The sequence below is a fragment of the Drosophila willistoni genome (assembly GCF_018902025.1).
Source record: "Drosophila willistoni isolate 14030-0811.24 chromosome XL unlocalized genomic scaffold, UCI_dwil_1.1 Seg141, whole genome shotgun sequence".
Lineage (NCBI taxonomy): Eukaryota > Metazoa > Arthropoda > Insecta > Diptera > Drosophilidae > Drosophila > Drosophila willistoni.
The window spans coordinates 3,895,438-3,919,869 of NW_025814052.1; the positions used below are offsets into that span (position 1 = coordinate 3,895,438).

The following is a 24,432-nucleotide window of genomic DNA, read 5'->3' on the forward strand; positions in this document are numbered from 1 at the left end:
AATTTAACAAAATTTGAGCTTTTTTTGTGAATTTGTTAATAAATTAGTTTGGCGATAATCAAATCCGACCAAACATTTTATACTTTTTTCTCCTTGTATCTGAGGTATGTATGTAAAATGTACATGATATGATATAGTCGCCCGATTTTGATAAATCTTGGCACAGTCATTAATGAGTCATTGATTAGGTTAAACTAATCAAAATGTGCCTACAGTCGCTTAAAAACTAAAGAAAAGGATTAACAAATTCAGTAATGGAGGATTTCGCGTCCATATGGACAGACCGACAGATGGATTGATATGGCTGATCAAGAGTATATATTTATTTAGATAAGTTTCCTTCTAAGTGTTTCACATTAACTCTATTGGCAAGGGTATATAATAAGTTCTCAAAAACTGTTCTAAAAAGACATGGACTCGTGCTGAGCAAGAGTATATAAAATCCAATACAGGGGGAATATTCTGAGGGGTCTGGATACTCCCCGAAATATCGACATTTCGAATCATATTTAACTTAAGTAAATCTTTAAACTTTTGGCAATTTGGATAAATCCTGAACCATAAAAAGTTTTTTTCTGGAAAATTACTGAATTTTCTAAGCCGAACATACATTCTTTGATCCGACAACAACCCAAAAAATGATTTAGATCCGTCATTTGTAAAGGGTATACAAGTATTTACTCTATAGATAACAAACCTTGGAAAAAGTTACCCAAACCAACCCAACTATAGTGTCTTGTATTATCAGAACTAAAATACGCCCCCCCAATTCAGACTTGCATTTGATATTCATTTCTCTTCGGCTAGTGTTAAAACAAGAAGCAAATCATTCATTTTGGATTTTTTCAACAAAACAATAGAGTTTTTTCATCTTCTTTTTTCTTGTTAAAAACGAAAAAAAAAAAAATATACATTATATAACATATGTACAAAATAGGACAAATAAATAAATATGCAGTACAAAAAAATTATTTATAAACTAATAACTTTTGTCTCTTCTTTTACAAATAGGTAACATCGAATTTTTTTCGATGTTGACGTTTTCGCTGTGCTCCCGGAAAGATGGTGAAATGTTTTATCTTCAGGGCCCTGATTAGCATGCGAATTGTGAAATCAGGGACCAGACAAGCCACACTTGTTAACAGAATCCATAGCCAAACGGGAAGGGAGGCCAACAAGTTGTTGTATGCCCAATATATATCCGTGTCGTAGTCCCTGTGATGGGCGGTAAGGGGTTAATAAGTAACTGATTGAATGACAAACAAGTTAAATGAGTTTACTTACAAATTGATAACATTGTAGATAACCGTAGTGGCCATGAAGGCCAGAATTGAGCCCACAAGTGTGACAATATACCAATACGATAAATACATCGATTCGAGCCACAATTTAAGATTCACCACAATGACCACACACCAGATGAGCAGGGTACCAAAGCAGGAGAATGCCGCCGTCTGTCCACCATTCAGTATGACATTGTTAAATGAGAATACACAGAAGGCAAAGTAGAATATAATGACGGAATGGTAGACAGCGAATAGGGTCCACATGAGAAAATATGGCCAATGTAATTGCTTGTTATCCGTATTCTTCTTATACAATTGTGGAGTTCTGTGAAAGTGAAATTACATACACTTTATTCCATAGAACAATTGAAGTATCTTGGTTGCAACTCACCGCATTAGGACTTCCTCCGTGTAGGGTTTCTCAGTCAGCGATATGAATAGAATTGGCAGCGATGTATAGACCACATTGTAGAGGGTTAGGAAGAGTGAATCATAGACAGATGATGAGGAGAAGAGTGTGTGGAATTGAAACAGAAACATAATGCCCATGAACACAATGTTCTTGTAGAAGAAATATAGGACCAGAAAGCAAAGACGTATGCTATGATAATGTCCATGGACTAGCAGCAGCCTCTTGAGCATACAGAACTTGGCAAACGCAAAATCAGCACAACGCGCCGCCTGCCTGCCCTCACGACCCATAATACCGATGCCTACATGGGCCTCCTGGATCATGGACACATCGTTGGCCCCATCCCCAATGGAGGCTGTGTTGTAATTCTCCTCCGATGACTTGATCAGAGCCACCACCTCGCTCTTTTGCAACGGACTGAGGCGGCAGCACAGGACCGCGGTGCATTTGACGGCCACGTCTCGGAACTCATTGGGCGTTTCGCTGAGGGCTATGCCCAGACTCTTGCCATCGATGAGGAGGGCACATTCTTGGCCAATGCCAAAGATTATCTCACGCTCGAGGGTATTCAAATGGATGAGCATATCGTCATGGCTCTTGCAGTCGATTATAAAGTATTTCTTGGCATCGGGCGGTATGTGGCCGCATGACAGAGCAATATTCAAGGCTGTTTCCACCTTATCGCCAGTAAGTACCCAAATTTTAATGCCCGCCGCTTGGAGAGAGACCAATGTATCGGCTACATCGTCCTGCAGGGCATCCTCTACAGCTGTGGCTCCCAGTAGATCAAGATCTTTAAAGAGACGAGAGTGATTGATGGTTTAGAGTGAGACAAAAGAACGTTTACTTACTGCTTTCGATTTTCGAATAACATTCCTCGCTCAATTGTTTGCGATTTTCGAGTGAACTATTTGCGTGAGCCAATTCATTGACAAATCCTTGATATTCAGTTTCCGAAATATGCCGCCTGGCTATGGCCAATGTACGCAAGCCGAGACGGGCAAAGTCACCAATATGATTGTCCGTTTTGGCCACCATTGTTTCCGAACTATTCGCACACAGGGGAAAGACATAGCTCTCGGCGCCCTTGGTGTAGATCCACTTTTTGCCATCCTCGTCACGTACAATAACACTCATACGCTTGCGATCCGATGTGAATTCAAGGACATGCAGACGATAGAAACTCTCCTCCTTGGGCTTGCCAATGGTGAAGGGTCGCTTGTAGTCCAAATGCGGTGGTACAATGCGAACTCGTAGAATTTCATCATCGTCGCCGGTGTAAACCAAGCCCAAGTTGGCGCAGGCCTCCACGAGGGCCTTCTCATCGGGACTAGATGCCTGATAGTCTAATGAACTGGAGGTAAAAGAATGTCAAACGTTTAGAAGCTTTTGTTGCTAAGCACTTGAGAGAAGAGTAGACCCCAAAAGTATGCATTAGTGTTTTCGCTACCCATAGCATACTTTAGGGGGCAAATTTCTGCATTCATTCACTTACAATATAACTTCTCGTATCTCGTTCTTACGACGCTGCGATTCGGCACGTATCAACATGGTTGGCTGTCGCGTAAAAGTTGGTGCCGCATACGATTCTCTTGATATCGTGCTGGAACTACGGAAAATGCTGCCTGCATTCGGCTGCGGACTGGTTGCTGAGGATATCGGATTTGTCAGATATGCATTCGGTGCTCCATACGAATGAGCTCGTCTATGGCCCATGGCATTAAGGTTCGACTCGCCATACTGGGGCAAATCTCGCTCTGAAGTCGAACGTTGAAACTGAAGGGAAATTGGACGCACATTTGGTGAGTTTGGACCAGTGTCACCTTGAACCGATATGCCATTGCCATTCGATTGCTCCAACTGATTGCTAGAGGCCGAAACTGAAGCAATCTGCAAACGATTGCCAGCTGCTCTGGCAAAATTGGGACTCCGCTTCACCACCAATGGACGTTTGCGTCGCTCAACCGTATAGCCATCATCCGATACCAGAAGCGGATTGACATCGGATGAATTGGCTGTTGCATTTGTTCCATTTGGATGCGATGATAAAGATGATTCAATCGTTTGACTGACATTCAGTTCGCTCTGTTGACTAGAATTGTGACTCTCCTCGGTAATATCACATATCGAATACATTTCCGGTGGCCCAGTCTTGGTGGCTAGCACAGTCGGAGAAGGAATCTTACTATTGCTTATGGCCTCAGCATCGGCTTGCTCCAGCGAACCAGATGCCACTTGAACGGTATGGCATATGGCCAGGGCTTGAAAGAAGACACGTTGATCGAGCTAAACCCGAGAGAGAAAGAGAGAGAGAGAGAGAGAGAGAGAGAATTATTAAGATTTTTAGCTCAAAATCAATGAGGATTGATGTATTCTCACATTGAACTTGTTAATATCGATCAAGGCATGGGATTCCTGATCCTCGAGACGAGTCTGTTTATAGTTAAATTTGTGACCAGCTATCGAACACTGTTGAAAGTTCATCTCGTTTTTGGTTAGGGTGCCCGTTTTATCGGAGAAGAGTATATTTATTTGGCCCAATTCCTCATTCAAATTGGAGGTATTCACAACGCACGGCTGATCGGTTTCCTTCTCATAGAGTTCCACATCCCATTCCATGAAAAATCCACCAATGACACGCTGCAACTCAATAGTCACATAGAGTGAGATCGGTATCAAATAATTGAAAAGTATCAGGAATGACAAGTAATCCTGTAGGAATTGCTTTACACTATAGCTATCCGTAGCATCCCCCAAATAGGTAAGCTTTGGTATCACATATAGTTCCTCGTAACTGCAACAACAAAGAAAAACAATAAAAATTGCTATTCTCTAGATTCAATCAAGCAAAAAGATCAATCAGTTTGAACTCACCGTTTCAGGAAATACAATAATGTCACTATAGCTATAAGGGCGATGAGAATGAATATTAGAAATCGATTGATATATGTCTCACTGGATGAGGTCTTAACGCGGGTGAGTCGACTATTTAGCTGCAATTTGGTGGTCATTCCCGTGTAAACGGCACAGCCAATCACACATTCAGTGTTCTTCACTCTCGAACCGCGCAACAGCACATTTTCGGCCGACAGGGGCAATACTCTACCCTCGGCACCCTGCAATTCGATTTTGCCATTAAAACTATACAGATCCGTTCGGGGGGTCTCACACTCAATGATGCCCAGCTTATTCATATCCTTTAGATCGACCATGGGCAAATCTCGGGGCACCATTAAGGTCTTCAGATTCGATTCTCCATCCAAATTGGCTGTCGTAATGAAGCATTTGCCATGCGGATCTGTGGAACGCATTAAAACCAAATCGCAGGGTACATCGCAATCTCGTTGCACTACCACTAAATCACCGGGTGCCACATTCTGTGATTTGATTATACACTCCTTGCCATCTTTAATTATGGTAACTGAAAAGCATCAAAACCAAGTTAACAACGTTTTTGGTCTGGCTAAAACGGTATGGCTACCTGGCGAGCAATTCACTACATTGTCAGTTCTATAGCGTAGAATGTCTTCATAGCCCTGTTTCGCGGCTGTCACAGCAATCACAAAAACCAATGGCAATAATGAGGTCATCGGCGACACGGGACTGTCTGCAATAATTAAAGAGACGTTTGTGATCGAATCTAAAGTGGAGCAGGATCTAGGGATGTGAAATGGGACCCTTAAAGGCTTAAAAACTCAAAAACTATTAGCCTCGAATTTCATTCAATTGTACATTGCATACTTTAGGGGTTAAATTTCGCACTATTTCACAATCCTAGATCTTTTTTAGCATTGGTCTATGTTACAGAGTCACTTAAATATTAAAAGTGATGGTTTTTATTAAGTTTAATGATTTTCGAATTGAAAAGTCTCTCCAGATTCAAGATAATTCCTCTTCACAAATGATAGTTCTTAGAAACAGAACTCTAAAAATATGCACTACGTTTGTTTAACATTTGTTTTTAAAAACAAAATTCATTCAGTATATGAAATATAGGCGGAATATTGCATACTTCGAGGGTTAAATTTCCCTCATTTCAAAGTTCTAAGTCCGCCTTTGAATCTGTCTGTCTGGGCAAAGGGATTCTTTGTTTGTGTAACTTTAATTTTTAATTATTATCAACTAAGAGTATTACCAATTAGAAGCGATATTATTGTCATCACAAGGAAATAGAAATTGGCTATACGACGAAATTGTTCCAATAGATTTTGCGGTAGAAATGTAATAAGCGTATATTTTGTTGATTTGATCCGATTTTGATTCGTCGGTGGCTTTTTCTTTTTAACAATTTCAGGGCCACCGATTTGTATTTGGAGCCAATCATTTATTGTACTAACTCTGGAGCCCTAAAAATGTAAGTGAAAAAAGAGAAACAAAAGAAAATGTCAATCATCATTTAAAGTCAATCAAATATAAGCAACAAGTATCAACATATTTACATTAAAGTAAATAATCAACAAAACTAATATGGATGGATCAAATGAACAATGAAAATATGGAAAATATGTGTGTTGCTTCTTTTTTTTATGTGTGTAGAAAAGTGTTCAATGATGTGAGATATATATGTCGTATGTGTGTACCTAAAGCAAGTCCCAACAATCTTTCCAAACATCAATGTGTTTGGCTAAAGGTTAATGGGGTTAATAAATATTAAAATATATGTATATACATATGTTTGTATGTACGCATAGTGCACGGTCTATGTCTCGTTTTAGAAAGTAACATGTGCGAGGCAAATTGTTCTTACTTAGATCTTAGATATCTGATATACAGTCGAATTTCCCTAAAGTGAACATAGAACAGCAAAAATCTTTTCAAAATGAATGGAGGAAATTGTTGATCTTATAATGAGAAGAATGTAAATATGTTTGGGGCACAGACAAATTTAGGGAAATATAATTTCTCCATATTCATAGACTAGATTTAGGTCTATAAAATGGGATTACTTTGCCCCTCAAACTATGCAATAGGGTGGCAAAGGATTCATTATTTGCAACAAATTTATAACACTTTATATATCTAATAACTTAAAAATTGTCTATTAGAAATTTTTGCTTTGAAGAATTTAGTTATCTACAGAATATATAAAAAAGCGAATTCTTAGACTGCTTATACATACTTTTGGATTCAAATTTCCCTCCGTTTCCTACCTTCTTATCCGCCTATGCATGCATTTTAGGTAAAACGAGAACTGAGATAAATAAGTGGCGTGTAAAAACCACAAAAAGAAGTCCAAAACTTTTAAACGAGGCAGTGGAAGATATAATGGGGCAAAATGTGCCCCTTAAAATATGCAACTATATTGAGAAATGTCCTTTTAGAATGGTACGAAGAACTTTGCAATTGTTTCGATTATCAAAATTGTTAAAAGACAATTTCATAACTATTAAACATTCTGAGGAAGTTTAACTTTACCACTCAAAACTGGTCCAATTTTGTTACCCAATAAGGAATTTTATCCGATTTTCCCGATCTGAAGTATGACTTTTTGTCTCAGTCGCTAAAATATCTTAAATATCTTTAGATCGAAATGTTTATAGAAACTTTCTTTGAATGAAAAAAAGTGATTGAGTGTTATGTACATTAAAATTACTCAATTTTTGAATAAAAAATTGTTTACAAAATTATCCTAATTTCTATATTACTTATTCAAATGTATAGAAAAAAGGTCAAATGATATGTTATATACACATACAGTGATGGTCACAAATTTATGACGTTTTTAGTTGTCAGACTTTAGTTTTGATATTCTCAACAACTAACTTTGGAAATTGAAAGCGTTTTAATTTCGTCACTCTAATTATTTGCCAGGTGTGTGTAAATTTTTATAAGAAACAGAAAACAATTAAGAGCATATTTAGACCTTGACCTTTTTTGCTTTCTTTTCCGCTTATGTACATTATGACATTCATAGTTAAGAAAGAAAAATGAAATATGTAAAAGCCTTGTAAGTAAGAATTTTGCACTATAATAATCTCCATATTTGTTTGTTTTTCATTATAGGAATGTTTGACTGTTGTTTATAAAAATGTTTTGTTAGCAAGTGATCATAATTGGGTTAAACACACTCTCTCTCACACACACACACACACATGCACACACACACACACACCTTACGTCGTTGCCATAGAAATGTATTCTTTAGATAGAATTGTGGCTCCTGTTCTGACCAAATCGATGTATTTGTGGGATATGAACCTATATGATCGATGCGTCGAAATCCGCTTAGATAGTCATGACCAAAGAAATTCATGATCTAATACCAATTGGCTGATATTCAAATAAAGATGGATTTATTGTCATCACAATGTCAATGTTATCTTTGGTATTAAACATTTCGTATTGATTTTAAAGAATTGGAGAATTTTTTTAAATTTTTTATGTATTGTTGTTGTTTTTGTTATAACTGGCTATTGATATTATTGCCATTTGCCGCTATTCTGCACCTTTCATACGTCAAAAAGTTAGTTTATTTTGTTTTCTTTTTCTTTCATTCTCAACACATTTAAAATGTATAACCTTAAAATGATGTTAAGTGGGTAATTTTAACACTTCAATTGAAAGGTTCTATGATGCACAAATATATTCTACATACATTTGTAAGTGTGTGTGATATACACACACACACACACACACACACACGTATGTTCACATGTATATATACAAATAATGTGCTTATCTATGTATATAGTTTATTTGTATGTACTATTTGGCCAATGCGTGGTACATATTTGCTTTTCACATTTACATCGTTTTTAAGCGAATTGTTGTTGTTGCCATTCCATAACGATTTACGTTGATTTTTTTGATGACTGAAAACCACCCAACAATTCAAATATCGTTCACGTAATGAAAACTCCCAAAGAGTTGTCAACTCATTCTTTGTTAGATTTATCACTGGATCTAGATCCATACACTTGATATACACTTAAGGATTCATTCATCTGCCAAATTCATTACAAAGTTTCGAATGAACATATACGTATGTATCTATATATAAACATATATTTGTATATAGCACATTTGGTAGGTTGTATGGATGGAAGTAACACACTATTGCGAGATGACGCGTGATTTTATGTCCGCGCTACTTTAGAGCCGTTCTCGTACTGAGAACTCAATACCCTCGAGACACCGATCTCAGATCTAGACCCAGAGTAAGAGTCAGAGTCCCCCCCAGATTCAGCAGCTTCAGCTTGCGGAACCAATAAAACGATACAAAAAGCTCGAAAACTCATTGGGGCGCCAATTCAAGTGTTCTTTTTTTTTTTTTTTGTTTTTTGTTCTTCTGAAATAGTTATAAGTTCAAAGTGTATATTTAATTTACGGGTTTCGTTGAATCTATGACGCTCTATTGAAATCGAACCGATGGGAATATGCAAATCAATGGGAATTGCCAGACAAATGAATGAATTAATTTTAGAGGTTTTTGTATGTGTGTTTTTTTTTTTTTTTTTTTTTTGTGATCAGCTGGCATGATGATCATGATGATGATGTACATATATAATGTCAATTTTGAAGACGTTCAATTAATATTTTGTATGCAAGTCATACGAACAGATGGGAGGGAGAGGTAGAAAAGATCAGTATTTGGCTAAATTCAAATCAACACCAGATTCAGTTATATATAATGACCTTAATAACAATCGCAGAAGATATGGTGGATATATATTTACAGTGCAACTTTGAATCAGCCATAGATAACTACATTAACCTATGAAAGTGGAATTAACATTAATTTAACTAAATATTAAAGTTGTATTGTAATTTCCTATTAAATTATATACAAAGAATTATTTAATATATTTTGGTAGGAACAATTTGAAACATGATTTTCTTGAAATCTTGTAATGCTGAAGAGAAACCAAGTCAGTCAAGTCGTTTGTAATCAACACGCCCAATTTATTTATCTGTTCAAGTTGAATAACAGTATATTAAAATTGAGTTTTATTGGAAACCGACTGTAGTTAGATGTGAAAGATGTTTTAGAAATAAAAGTCTCAATTACATAAAGGAAAGTTTGTTTGATGGCGCTGGTTTTAGAAACTTATACTATAGGTATATACAAATGTATTATTCACCTACAACAGCCGGATAGATATAGCCATATTTACCTATCTGTCAGTCTGTATAAGCACCTAGATCTCAGAGACTAAGAGAGCTAGATTATGCAAAATTGATATGTGAGAAGTCGTGTGATATTTACTCACATCAAGTTTAGTTAATTCTTTTGCCATGTTCAGTTTTAATAATTTGTTCTTATATTTAAAGAATGTTTGTCTGTGCTATTAATGATTATTTGAATATTATTCTGAATGCTATTACAGTTTTCCCTGCAGACGGTGCGTATGCGTTATTTGTTAGCTAAATGTTAAAGGTCTTAAAAAAACAAAACAGGGTGACTGATTAAAGGTCGTCGAAATCTGCAAATCCGCTACTGATTAGATTTATAACTTTTAACTAACTTCCCTTACAAATTATAGATGACTAAAAGGTTAATAGTTCCATCCTAAAGGAGACGAAATATTTTTGGCTAAATACATACATCTATACAATATGTACAGGAAGCACAACACATATACACACATACATATATAGAATGCTAAGAGATAGCAGAATTTCGACAGTTTTTGACGTCACAGATTGTATAACATTCACTTCTTATAGGTCATTACTCATAGCTCAGATATATATGTATATATATATATATACAAGATTACCATCAACTCACTCACCCTTTTATGTAAAATATTTTCAAATATCTTATCCATGGCTATGATATTTTCTTAATCCAGATAAATGTGTGTTTGTGTGTGCTTTAAATTCGTTTCGGTTTTATGGTAAGGTAAAAATTATGGATCTGCCTGACTGATTCGTAACAATGGCATAACTACTACTGACGATCGATTTGTGTATCTCTGCAAAGCTTCGTTTACCTCGAATTGGTCGTAGTGTGCTTATCTCGAATACCTTTTTGTTTTTTTTCTTTCTACAGGCACGCCGGTCACCGTTAATATTACCAGGCAATCTCTTAACGTATTGTCAACGTATTGAGTACCTACAAATACCTAGAAGAGAGCCAAACCAGAAAGAGAGCCCCAGAATTGTCAGATTTTGGTCGATTGATGAGGTGTTTAGGTTATTTTCGGAGAGCCCATTTCAATCATTCCGACAAAAAGTCACAAAAAATAAACTAATACGCAATGTAACTATATCTTTATAGGTTACAGGCTGCTTATCTGCCTTCGTATGGCTTAACTGACTCAATAATATTTAAGGCTTCTAACGAAAACACATTGTCGGTGTCGGTGTCGTTGCCGATGTCGATGTCAGGCCAGACAAACGCAAAAAGTGACAGACGAACGATCGCTATCTGCAATAATAACAAAAAGCCTTCAAAATTTAAAATAACTCAGAGTTATTTTTCTTCTCTTTTTCCCCGTCGAATGTTTTAAACACTGATACTCCAATAGCTGGACTAACATCTCGACCATCAAGTGCAGTCGTCCACAATAGTCATGGGCATTTTCTCTCTCTCTCTCTGTCTTTCTCTCGAAAGAGATTGGACTGATTCTCTTGATGAACGACCAACCCATATTACCTATACATATAACGCCCAAAAAAACTGATAAGATTATAATGATATCTGAGCGCCCTAGCTGACTCTCAGTGTACTAATACTCGCACAACAACAACAGCAACAACAAAATGTTTATCAAAAAATCCCCCTCAAAAAACCAAAAAATGAGCCAAAAATCTAGTAAAGCAAAAGTGGCATAGAAGATTTCTATTTCCGATATGGAAAAAGGGGTTAATAAGAACTCGAAATTAATATAGAAAATGAAAGAGTTTAATATAGAGTCTTGGTTTTTCTCACCAGGAATTCTATCTCAATACACACACACACACAGACATAGACACATCTATTCACAAGTATCATCGTGATATTGTTAAAAAAAAAAAAGAAAAGAAGAAAAGAAAACATTCTTATAATTTTTCAGTATAGTCATTGCCATAAAATGGTACAGCAGATACAAACTGAGATACGGCAATTGTGCCATATATAATTGTATTTTTATCATCATCTATTAAACGATCAAATGCGATAATAATTTACACACAATGGATTTCACAATTCTGTCAAACGATATAATCAGCAAAATATCGTATCAAAATAGAATGAAGAAGAAATATTTCAAGAATTATAATAAATCGTGAATTTCGCACGTGTCTTAATACGTTGAATATTTTTTTGTGTCTTCGAATACCCCCAATAAAATAGTTAACCAAAACAAAAGAGAACAGACCGAATAGTGCATACGCTGCGTATACGTGATATGTGGGATGTTAGCTATATAGAAAGCGATAAGAATGCGGAATGGTATTCTTCTATTCGAAACGAGCGTGAGTTTTTTTGTAGGTTTTGCTATTGATAGTGATAATCGGAGTGGAATTCCGTTTTCCCGATTTTTTGTGTATCCTTTAAATCTATGTAGAAATGAGTGTAAGTTAAACCCGGGGCGGATTCACCGCAAAATGTTAAAATTGAACTGCATTATATATGTATTTTGACCATGGTTACTGATTAAAGCTTTAGTCATTGCCAGAAAGGAGTATCACGTGATCGGCAAAAACAATTGAAGTTATTTTTCATTTCCTTTTGTTGATTTACAAAAACTTATGCTGGAGATAAAACACTATTTAATTTTTTATTCCCCATTCAACTAACTGATTAGGACTTTTAAGTACTTTTTTTGGGGCCTACTCATGGCCACTACAAGAGAAGTTATTATCAAAGTAACTATGGCGAAGTTTTTATACCCTTGCAGCCTTTGATGTGCCTCATATAAATGTTTTTTGGCTTATTTATATTATTATATATTATTTTGATACAAATAAAAACGGACAAGAATTTAAGTTACGTAGGATCAATAGAAAGTTAAATGTAAAGTTTTAACAAAAAGTCAAGAAATACGATTCACTGATACAGACAGATAGACATGGGTCCACTCGGTTTCTCATGCTAATCCAGAATATATATACTTTATGGGCTTCGAAACATTTGATTTGCAAACATCTAACCAAATATGTAGTAACTTCCAATGGAAAGGGTATGAAAACAACTTTCAATAGTTTGAACTTAGTCTGAGTCATCTATGATTTATATGTATATCTATGCACTTGGTAACGAAAAAACCAATCAATGAGATTAAAATTTTGGCAAAAGTAATCCAAAGTCAAGAGATATTTGAAATTTTTGTCAATATGAATTAAAAAAAACAAGATTTTGAAAAACCTAATGGGTTTTTAATGATGATTTTAGAAAATTAATGGAAAAATCAATAATCGCTTATGATTCATATGTCAAAGAAGAAATGCTTTTGTTATCCTTATGAGCAGGATAAGTGACATTTAAGTTGTAACTTTTGCAGAGAATTGTTGAGAAATATCCAGTCTGAAGAAACCCATATACATAAGTTAATTGACTGACAAGGTGGAATGACTATCATGTGTATATTTTTTAATTCACTTACATAAATTTTCAAGATTATTGTCTCTACTTCTCCTTCTTTTCATTCATTCATTTATTTTTTAAGCTTCAAACTTTATTGAGTTGTACAGAGAATATAATTAAAATAAGTAAAGGAAAATTCCACGTTGTTTCTATTATTGTTACCAGCACTGCACACATACATATGCTTATGTTTAAAATTAACCAATATATTTCAGTTCAATTGAGATATCAAGTTTTATTCTCAGTTATGGGCTTAGATCTAAATAGATGATCGTAGATGATATCCAATTACTTTGTCTAGTTTTTCTTTTTTTTTTTCAAATAAACATACCATTTTGGGGTTTGAATTTGACTTTTAAACCGTAGGCGTGGTCTTATTGGTGGGCGTGGGTGTGTTTCTACCAATTCCAGTTTCGTTTTTGCACTTCGTCCGCACACTCGCGATCCTTACTGAACCAAGGATCGAACAAATATCACAAAACCCGTTTTAAAAAGAACGAAATGGCCAATCAGAAACACAAAAAAAAAACACAAGAATATATAAAACTATATAGTATATATATATTTATATATAATAATAAATATTATGGAAAGAGAAGCCTTCCATACGCAAACTGATCTATCGGCAAACTGTCGAAGAATTGTTGATAGCGATAGTACTCACAATAATGATATATACATAAGTCTGTGTGTGTGTGTGTGTGTGTGTGAGTATAAGTTGGTTGAGGAGGAGGTAATCACCTATATATGTGCATATGTATGTATACCTGTTAACGTACAGGTAAATATTACTAAATACGTGCAAATAAGTATACACTACATTTCTTGCATTAAAATGTGTTTTTATTTTTGTAATGTTCCCGATACACTGACGGTTCCTAAGAGAATATGGTGTGACCATTAGATTGCTCTGCCTAAGACATACTCTCACCACTCATACTCTTACGACCGTATGACTCCGTGCTCTCTAGAATATCCGTAAAAACAAAACACAAACATTTTCCGACTCAAATTCAAACAGTTCTCGGCTCTCTCTCTTAACCTGTGACAAAACTTTGGCACGATTTGCCATTAGCCAGAGAGATAAAGACGATAACAATATAGTATCTTATCTTCTTTCCATTCAATGCGTATGTACAAACATACATACAAATACATATTTACATACATACATACATACATACATACATACATACATGGGGTATATTTTAGGTGTATAGAAACTTAGGGTACGTCCGTGTACTTGACTCATTCCTGTACACGAAAGCCAACCATCAAGTATGCCCGTCTTGGGAAGCTAACAAAACCAGACGACACGGTTATCTATATGTATAAACAAATTAGTAATAATATTTCGAGCCCATTACCCAGTTCACCCTATTGGAGAAATAAAAGAAATGTCCTCTTCTGGTTTTCCATATTAACAAAAAAAATAAACCTGATATGAATATATATACATAGGTACAAATAGATACACCTGGACTGAGTATTTGAATGCTATTTGATTGATTAATATAACAATTACAATTGTGCAATTCGGTTTGTGTGAAAATTTGTGGAAATTTCCATTATTATGATTCTTGAGTTTACTTGCTTTGTTTCATTACAACCATTGAGTTATATCTAAAGTACACGACTTGCCATTATTTTATCTTATAAAAACGAAGATTCATTTGTCTTATTGTAAGCTAAATCTTTTGTTTAAGTGTTATAGTTCTTATACTAATTTTTCAAAGTGATTCTTATCTCTAAAAAGTTTCAAGAAATTTAACAAACTTATTTTGAGGTTTGCTCTTAAATAAATTCATTCACCTTTGATAAATCGGTCCCTAGATTCATTGTCAACATTTTCTATTGTCGGACAATAGTCCCACTTACTGTCGTATTCTAGAATTTTAAAATTGTTCCAATAGTTAATATTTTCATGCTAACTTTAAATAATTTGAAAGCATATATAAATCCATATAGTATAGATAGTAGAATGGTGAAAGGATCAATTTTTGACGAGTTTCATGAAATTTGGAGTTGGATAAAAGTTAACAAATTATCTAGAAATATTAACATACTCTTACAGCTACATATATGTATTTATTTATTATTAATATATATACATATATACTTGAGTATATTAAATTACTCATCTGTCGACTAGTCCTGATTATGTTTCATGTATCCCCAAATTTACTTATTATCCAAAGACAAATTGTAAATACTATATTGAAAACACAATTAACAAAAATTTAATGAATTAAAAATTCGGTAAATTCTTAAAAACTTGGGACTTTGCAAATCTGTAAATTTTTCAAATTTCAACCGGTTTTTTGAAAGTAATATTTCATTTCACGAATCGTTTTTAATCGATTTTCATTCATGTTCTCACTTTTACATTGGAAAATGATCTTTTAATTTACATTATCTTTTAACTTTAAAAACGTATATTTTATTTCTTTGATTGCTAATGCGGGGCCTTTAGCTTAATGGCTTAATATAATACAATACAAGATATATTTTGGCATAAAGGAATCTCATCGAAAGAACACAGAGGTTTTTTTTCAAGTGTATATGTATTTATCTTACACCAATAACCAAATTGACATGTTTTTATAGACACTATTTACTTCGCTGTCTGGGGAAAAATATTGATACAACTAAGACACCCGGCTTAAAATCAAAGTCCGTTAATTATTATTATTATTATTTCATTATTATGCAGTCTTATTTAGTTGGCCTCACCTTCACCTCCTCCAACTAGATAGCCATGGGGTCCCGAAAATGAACGATCACCAGGAGGAGTGGTGTGTCATCCATCCAAATGGTTGGAACATACATACATATCTCTAAAACGTTTCGCCTCCGTCCGGTGTGAGTCAGTGCAATAAACAAAGCGACTGTCGTCATTAAGCACTGATTATTTGTATTAGTTACTCGTTAGCTATATATAAATTATCCTAGAAGATAGTGAAACCAAAAATGTAGCTAAAAAGAGAGATAGAATGGTAAAAATATCGCTACAATATACAGGGTATCAAGTGTATTATCAATCTGAATGACATTGTTTTTGGATTTGCGTACTGAACAAACGTCATTCAGGTATTTGAGTGGTGTTTAATTATTGATTTACGTGTATCTAATCTTAAGCAATTTCTTTGTTTGTGCACAATTCTTTTGAATAGCCCATTAACAAACCTATTCAAGAGATAATCTTGATCGTAACAACTTCATAATAGGTTTAATGATTTCAGACCCACGCGCCATATATGATATATTTTAAGGCTGTAGTTTGGAGTCAGTATTAGCAAAGGAAGGCCGGCCCTTCTTGCATCTTTGGCTAAGGAACTTTAATTACAATTTGTCTTTGGAAATGCATCAATGATTCACAGATCAAGAATTTAATGTTTCGTTTAAGAAGAAGATTATAACAACTAAAAGGTAAGCAAATTGTCTGTTGACTTAGATAAAGATCATATCAAATATTTAAGCATTTGATGCCATTTTAAAGTATGCTGAATTAAGATTTAACCTACCAAGCCATTATCCATAGTAATCTATTTCTCGTTCTTGTTTTAACAGTGACATTACTTAAGGGATATATATATAGTTTTAATGTCCTTCTATGTGAAGCGCTAAAGAACAACAAAATTTTAAATTAATACTAAAAACTTTCTCATTTAGCACTTTCTGTCCAACCCTTCATACATGGCGTATCCTTGGAGAGGGGAAATTAAGGAAACCTAGATTTTGCATCTTAAACTTGCCAAAATAATTGATTTTCTTCCCCAAGTACCCAATTTCCTGGAACAAATTGATGAGCTAGATCCACCACTGATACATATAGGTATATTTAAATATTTTATAATAATCAAGAGCAATTTATAGAATTCTCGATCTTTGGCCATTGAAATAATAATTACCATTTTTTTTTTTCTTATGTTTCCAAGTCCAGATCCTAATCAGCTCTTTGGTTTCTTATTATAAAATATGGGAATGCTGATCGCCAAATGTTAAGCTTATCGGTATATTAAGCTGATTACATTTATCAAAGCGAAATAGTCATTAAGATTGTAACTTTTGAAAATGATCAAACGAGGGTTGTTCAAAAAGTATATCCTTTATTCTGTCGAGGACTCTATGTTAAGTTAACTACCATTTGTTGTAGCTTCTTTCAAAGACAGTTTTTCTTTTTTTTTGAAGGTCTTCTTTAATAATTTATGTTTACTATATAGAAAAACATATGTGTCTTGTGGTCGGAACTGGATACCCCTCCCGAGACAGCAGCAACAACAAAAGTAATAAAACACATGTTCGTACATCATTGGGATCCTTATCAGAACCATAGCCAACCGGTAGCTATAAATATTGGTAGCATTTTTAGTTTCGTTTTCGATCGACCAAGAACAAAACAAGAATGTCTGCCGAAATTCAGTCTTACTTTTGCACGGAAAGATAGCACTTGTGTGTGTGGGTTGGGTTGAACGCCATCCAGACAATTCATCAAAGTGATTTAATTAGCGTGTCCGACAAAAATGTGGAAAACTTTTTATCATAACTAAACAAAAATTGATAGATAAATCGATATACCAGAACATACGGGGGGAATCCAAATAATGAAATCATCGAAGAAGAGCAAACAAAATGATCCGCTGATTATAACAATTGGCGGATTGGATGGCCAACGACTGAAATCGCATCTCAATCGAGTTACCACAACCAAATATACTTGGCTAACATTTATACCCATTAACTTTTACGAGCAATTTCGACGAGCTGTCTATTTTTATTTCCTACTAATCACCATTGTATCATTCTTTGTTAGTGAGTTCGAAATGACATTTAGAGTCCTTTTGTTGGGAGTTTTAAATCTAAATTAATTCTCACAATCTTTATAGATGATACAATATCACCGCTAACATCATTACTGCCATTGCTCTTTGTGATGATTGTGACGGCATTGAAAGAAGGTCTGGAGGATTACGCACGATCGAAGAGTGATAAAATTGTCAACACAACAAAAGGTTAGATAAGAAATCATACATAGGTATATTAGTTACATAGTCAAAACCTTCCCCCTCTCCAATTATTTATCGATTCTGTACCCCATTTCAATTCTTTGATCCTTTTTGGCAGTCACTGTCATCCGTGACGGCAAGGAGCAACGCATCAACTCAGAGTTTATTGTACCCGGGGATCTTGTGGTGGTCACCAGTGCCGGTGATGTTCCATGCGATTTAGTTCTATTGCAGTCATCGGGACCGGACAACAAATGTTTCATTACCACCGCCAATTTGGATGGTGAGACGAATCTAAAAACTGTATTTGGGCCACCAAGCAGTGAGTTGGCCAAGGATGGGATGGGTCGTATTGTATGTGAAAGACCAACTCCGGATCTCTATAGCTTCAATGGACGCTTGGAGTTGACGAGTGAGAGTAGTGCCCTGCCCTTGACCATCGAGAATGTCCTATTGCGTGGCGTTCGCATCAAGGGCAATGATCGGGTTGTCGGCTGTGCCATTTATACGGGAATGTCCACTAAGCTACAGTTAAATAGCCGTTATACCGGAAACAAATCAGCCTCCAGTGAAAAGTATATTAATAAATTTATTATAGCCCTCATAGTGGGCATGGTGGTGGTAGTGCTGATACTCTATCTTATAGAACGGTGAGTAGTACCCTCCCTCTTCGACCTCGCCCATTCATAAAGACCAGCCATAATAATTTCTATTCTTATCTTATATGACCAAAAATATAGCCAAAGGGACGCTAATGTTTTGCCAACCATTCCTTATTTCGGTGCCCAACCCAATTATAATGCTGTATTGCAGATTTTTGAAGATTTTCTAGCATTTTTGATATTATTCAACTACATGGTTCCCATATCCATGTACATGAATATCGAATTGTATCGTGTATTTGGAGCTTATTTTATGCAATCTGATTTGTGTCTATATGATGAGGAAACCGATCAACCATGCATGGTAAATGCCTCCAATTTGAATGAAGATCTGGGTCAGATAAACATCCTATTTTCGGATAAAACGGGAACATTAACCAAAAATGAGATGAACTTCCTCAAGTGTTATGTCGGTGATCGTAGTTATCAATTGCAAGCGACTCATCTGTTTTGTCCTGCCACAAATGAGCAATACGATCTGGAAACGTTGGGTGTAAGCACAAAAAGATGTCCTTGACACACACACATTTATGGATTTTCTAAATGCTATTTTTCCATTCTCTTGTCAGGCCAATGCAATTGACTTTTTTGAGGCTCTCACACTTTGCCATTCTGTTGAGGTGCTCGAAAGCAATGGTAATGGGGAAAAATCATCAACCGAAATGCAAACAGAATGTACCAGTTTGTTGGCAAAGGACATTGTTGAACGTTATCAGGCCTCCAGTCCCGATGAGAAGGCCCTTCTGGAGGGTTGCGCAAATCTGGGCTTAATATTCGATGGCTGCATAAATAATACAATTCATTTGCGTCGCATTTTGGCTGCCCAGGAGGATAATGTACAGGAGCTTCAGTTCGAAAGACTTCATGTTCTCGAATTTAGCTCCGAGAGGAAGAGAATGAGTATTATTGTACGGGATGAAATGGGTCAAATTTGGCTATACAGCAAAGGGGCTGAAAGCATTATATTTCCACGCTGTAATAAGAGTTCATTGCTGGAGCAAATCGATGCTGAGATAACCGAATACGCCAAGGAAGGTTTACGTACTTTGGCTGTGGCCAGACGAACTCTCACGGAGAATGAGTTCTCAACGTTTATGAAGCAATTCAAGGATGCTAGCATACAGTTGAATAATCGTAACGAATTGATTGCCAAATGTTATGAAACTGTTGAAATAGGTAAGAAAGAATAAAGACTTGGAGGGACTTACCTAATTATCTTCCCACTGTATATAGGGCTAGATCTGTTGGGGGCCACTGCCTTGGAGGATGCCTTGCAAGATAATGTCGCTGAGACTTTGGTGGCCCTACAGACGGCTGGTCTAAAAATCTGGGTCCTCACTGGCGATAAAGTGGAAACCGCATTCAATATTGGTTTGGCCTGTAAGCATATACCGCCAGGAGCAGAGATTCACTTTATAATAAATGTAACCGAACCACTTGAACTGCTCGGAAGACTTCAGGAGATTGAAAAGTCCATGGAAACAATATCGTCTGGAAAACCCTATGCCCTGGTTATTGATGGTGTCACAGTTGCTGCCCTTCTAACACACACACCCAACGAGTTCTCCCAGCTGGCTCTCAAGTGCAGGGCGGTGCTTTGTTGTCGTTTGAGTCCTTTGCAAAAGAGTGAAATTGTCACTCTGATCAAGAGGCAAAAGAAACACATTACAGCCGCCATTGGCGATGGAGCCAACGATGTGTCCATGATCCAGGAGGCACACATTGGCATTGGCATCGTTGGTCGTGAGGGTAGACAGGCGGCTCGTTGTGCTGACTATGCTATTGCCAAATTCGATATGCTAATGCGACTTCTGCTCGTCCATGGTCATTATAATTCGGAACGTTTGTCCTTTTTGGTTTTATTCTATTGCTACAAGAATATTGTGATTACGGGCTGTATGGCATTGTATCAAGTATACGATCTGTATTCGGCCACATCGGTTTATAATGAACTCTACCTTTGGCTCTTTGACATCATTTACATATCGTTCAGCTTTACATATTTGGCTATATCCGATAAGCATTATAGCGAGGAAACTCTATTGAGGTAAGTTTTAGATACTCTGCAAACATTTTGAAGCATCGTCTAACTATTAGTTTTCTCTTGACTTGTAGTTTTCCAGAGCTATACAAAAGGCTGGCCCATAATAAGCAAACATCGTGGTGGATATTTTTAACATGGATCCTAAATGGAGCTGCACATATGCTTATCATTTTCTACTTTGCCTATGCGGTTCTCTACGACAATAATGTCGTTTTCGAGGTCGGACAAACGGCTGGTTTTCAAACATTTGGCACAATGATTATTACCGTACTTGTGATTGTTGGAAATTTGAAGCTTTGTTTAGTGGCTCACTATATGAGCTATCTGAATTTTGGCATCATTTTGGCATCCATAGCCGCATTTATGCTTAGCACTTATCTTTATAACTTGGATACCAGCACCAGTCTCTACAATGTCTTCAACATGTTCCTTAGCTCACTTCCAATGTGGCTATATATAATTATCTGTACTATGACATGCTTGTTACCGGACTTTATTATGAAAATAGTTAAAGATATGTTTAGTGAGCCGCCACCAAAAGTGAAGCCGGAACTAACCGAATGCTGGAAATCCAAGAAACTTGATGCCTAACAAAGACAAATTCAAATAATGCATAGAACAATTTATCTGTAATCTAGCCAATAAACACTCGAACTTGTTTAAATAATTATTATTTAAATTGATATTATACGTGGTCATTTTTAAATTTTTCTTTGGCGCGCTTTTTAAATGTAGAGGCCGCCACTAGCAACAAAATCGATAGATCAACCATTTGTAATTTGCATCAATCGATTTTAAATAAAATATCGATATTTATCGATATTGTGTATTACATTTTTTAACACTAGCCCGGCGTCGCTGTTATACTGCAAAATTTATTTTCGTATAACAGAAAAAAAAATTTCATATAACAGAAAAAATTTCCGGGACAAGAAAATCCGGATCAAAACAGAACAGAAAATCAGGATCAAAACAAACAAGACATTGATATAACCCGATGGAGGTGGAATACGAGGACTCCGGCTGGCAAGGCCGCACCAAGGGCCAATCCAATACGGAGGTACAATGTTGTTGTTGCTCAAGTAAACAACAAACTAATTTTACCGCCGATTTTTTAATTGCAGGAACTGCACGAAGACAATCCGCAGAAGACGATACAGGAATGCCTGGAAAAGTTTCTGACACCAGATTATATAATGGAGCCGGGGATTTTTACCCAGCTGAAGCGGTACTTTCAGTCGGGCGGCTCTCCAGAAGAGGTGATCTCAATGCTATCGGAAAACTACAAAGCTGTGGCCCAAATGGCCAACCTCTTGGCCGAATGGCTTATCCTGGCCGGCGTCAAGGTGACCGAGGTCCAGGCTATGGTTGAAAACCATTTAAAGGAAATGATTCTAAAGTCATTCGATCCCAAGAAAGCGGATACAATTTTCACCGAGGAGGGTGAGACGCCCGACTGGTTAACCGAAATGATTGATCATTACACGTGGCGTTCGCTGATCTATCGGCTCGCCGAGGAGTATCCCGATTGCCTTATGCTTAATTTTACAATCAAATTGATATCAGACGCCGGATTCCAAAGTGAAATCACATCTATATCGACGGCGGCCCAACAAATTGAGGTGTTCTCCCGTGTTCTTAAGACATCTATAGTCAAATTCTTAAACAATCCAGACGATGTGCATGGCGCCATTCAGGAATGCGCCCGCATGGTCTGCCATGGCCAGCATACGTATGTCTACTCACAGGTTCTAATTCAAGTGCTCAGTCAAGAGCAAAAAGGTGGCTTTAATATGAAACGGTTATCCCAAGAGATCATCAAATACGCCCTGCAAAAGTATGTCCCCAGGCAATGATACTTCCTGATCGTGCCCATACTAATTCTCGTTTGTTCTTTTGCAGCAATCAGAATGTGACACCCATAACGATGGCTCTCAACGGCTCTGCTGTGTACCCGCAAGCGTGTCAGGCTCTTACCTCAATGTTAACCCGCAATACCCTCAATCCGGCAGACATAACTGTTCTCTTTCGTAACTACTCTGCCTCTGATCCGCCGCCAATTGACCTCATACGTAATCCACAGTTCCTTGAGCTTCTGGTTGATGCTCTATTTAGATCTGGCGTCAAAATCAATCCGGAGCATAAGCCGAAATATGTATTTTTACTCGCCTACGCATCGGCTGTTATTGATCAACCAGCAAAGAAGCGACCCCTGACCGAACGCACACTGAACAAGGACGATCTGAAGAACACCATCCAAGCCATTGAGAAGGCCCATGCCATTTGTAATGTGGACCAAGGTTCAACTGAATTGATTGCCGAACTGCAAACACTCTACAATTGCATCAAGTAAAAAACATAGTAAAAAAAAAACACAAATAGAGATATGGGACCGTCATATATCTTCCTGTACCCTTTGAGATCAAGCTCAGAACTAATCAATCAAGTATTTACTAACAATTTGTCAAGACAAACCAAAATCTTACAAGATGAATCAATCAAGAACATGGCATATCGGCATATTGGTCAAGAATATATTCATACATATGCATTACATGGGGTTAAGTTAACATAATTGAACTATTAATAGCACAAAATCGATGTTTTTTTTCTCTCTCCCAAACAGATATCCGGTTGTTGGTGTCGGTGTAATTCGATGGATCGAAAATGTGGTAATGGAACCATCGTATTTCAAACTATCCACCGACAGTTGTCCCACACATTTGGCTGTATTGGATGAAGTGGCTGCCGTTCATCCAACATTGCAGCAACAAATTCTCTTCCTTTTAATACGTCTCTTTGAATCCAAGCAGGATGAGTTGGAAATTCTTGTGCAATTGGAGATGAAAAAGATGATACTAGATCGCATGGTAAATCTACTCACCCGCGGCTGTGTTGTGCCAGTCCTCAGATATATCAAACAATGCTGTGCCATCGAGGACACGGATATCTCTCTGATACGTTACTTTGTCACCGAAGTGCTGGAAACAATTATGCATCCCTATTCACCGGAATTTGTGCAACTATTTTTACCAATGGTGGAAAATGAGGAAATCACTGGAACAATGCGTGGCGAGGGCGACAACGATCCAGTCTCTGAGTTCATTGGTGAGTGTCCATTTAATCCGATCCTCAATTTCATGCTCACCTAACTCAATTCTCTTACAGTACACTGTAAAGCCCACTACACCACTGTATAGCTAATAGAGTTTTATGTTTAAGTAATAAAACTAAATTAAATATATATATATATATATATTATTATTGTAAGTTAAGGCGGCAAGTGTTAAAATGTAAATGTAATACAGTAAATCAAAATCAAAGCAATTTTGAGCCTCAGTCTTGTATAATTGATCCAGAGATGATGAAGAAATAATCTGTAGATTCCATAGAACATATAGAAATCTGTGGTATATATATCTTATCTGTTTCTCGCTCACTTTTATGTTGAAAAGTAATCAGGAACTATTATGCTCTCCCCTAAATGGCTTTAGAAACATATTCAAT

General features: G+C 36.3%; 3 protein-coding genes across 3 annotated transcripts; 2 read left to right on the forward strand and 1 right to left on the reverse strand.

The window, feature by feature from the left end:
• Window positions 1–933: 933 nt before the first annotated feature.
• LOC6649127 (phospholipid-transporting ATPase IF) lies at window positions 934–7,951 on the reverse strand. The gene is made up of 10 exons (XM_002071247.3): window positions 7,811–7,951; window positions 5,834–6,044; window positions 5,180–5,305; window positions 4,573–5,119; window positions 4,078–4,492; window positions 3,194–3,984; window positions 2,550–3,052; window positions 1,678–2,491; window positions 1,285–1,611; window positions 934–1,215 (listed from the first exon to the last, which is right to left on the reverse strand). The coding sequence occupies exons 1-10, from the start codon at window positions 7,949–7,951 to the stop codon at window positions 1,002–1,004; spliced, it is 4,089 nt and encodes a 1,362-aa protein (XP_002071283.1). The 3' UTR covers window positions 934–1,001.
• A 9,704-nt stretch (window positions 7,952–17,655) lies between these two features.
• LOC6648981 (phospholipid-transporting ATPase IF) lies at window positions 17,656–21,592 on the forward strand. The gene is made up of 7 exons (XM_002071248.3): window positions 17,656–18,025; window positions 18,100–18,225; window positions 18,338–18,869; window positions 18,960–19,374; window positions 19,451–20,057; window positions 20,115–20,928; window positions 20,997–21,592. The coding sequence occupies exons 1-7, from the start codon at window positions 17,818–17,820 to the stop codon at window positions 21,514–21,516; spliced, it is 3,222 nt and encodes a 1,073-aa protein (XP_002071284.2). The 5' UTR covers window positions 17,656–17,817; the 3' UTR covers window positions 21,517–21,592.
• A 202-nt stretch (window positions 21,593–21,794) lies between these two features.
• On the forward strand, window positions 21,795–24,429 carry LOC6648982 (negative elongation factor D). Its single transcript, XM_002071249.4, has 5 exons — window positions 21,795–21,985; window positions 22,050–22,762; window positions 22,828–23,274; window positions 23,552–24,033; window positions 24,094–24,429. The coding sequence occupies exons 1-5, from the start codon at window positions 21,923–21,925 to the stop codon at window positions 24,123–24,125; spliced, it is 1,737 nt and encodes a 578-aa protein (XP_002071285.1). The 5' UTR covers window positions 21,795–21,922; the 3' UTR covers window positions 24,126–24,429.
• Window positions 24,430–24,432: the final 3 nt, after the last annotated feature.

Excerpts from the sequence above, each read along its gene's own strand:
- LOC6649127 (XM_002071247.3), bottom strand. The coding sequence starts at position 7,951 with ATGAATTTCTTTGGTCATGACTATCTAAGCGGATTTCGACGCATCGAT. Across the intron at positions 5,306-5,833 it reads AATAATATCGCTTCTAATTG|ACAGTCCCGTGTCGCCGATG; the intron begins GTAATACTCTTA and ends TAATTATTGCAG. Across the intron at positions 1,216-1,284 it reads ATCTACAATGTTATCAATTT|GGACTACGACACGGATATAT; the intron begins GTAAGTAAACTC and ends CGCCCATCACAG.
- LOC6648981 (XM_002071248.3), top strand. The coding sequence starts at position 17,818 with ATGAAATCATCGAAGAAGAGCAAACAAAATGATCCGCTGATTATAACA. Across the intron at positions 18,026-18,099 it reads CATTGTATCATTCTTTGTTA|ATGATACAATATCACCGCTA; the intron begins GTGAGTTCGAAA and ends CAATCTTTATAG. Across the intron at positions 20,058-20,114 it reads TTATGAAACTGTTGAAATAG|GGCTAGATCTGTTGGGGGCC; the intron begins GTAAGAAAGAAT and ends CACTGTATATAG.
- LOC6648982 (XM_002071249.4), top strand. The coding sequence starts at position 21,923 with ATGGAGGTGGAATACGAGGACTCCGGCTGGCAAGGCCGCACCAAGGGC. Across the intron at positions 22,763-22,827 it reads ATCAAATACGCCCTGCAAAA|CAATCAGAATGTGACACCCA; the intron begins GTATGTCCCCAG and ends GTTCTTTTGCAG. Across the intron at positions 23,275-23,551 it reads ACACTCTACAATTGCATCAA|ATATCCGGTTGTTGGTGTCG; the intron begins GTAAAAAACATA and ends TCTCCCAAACAG.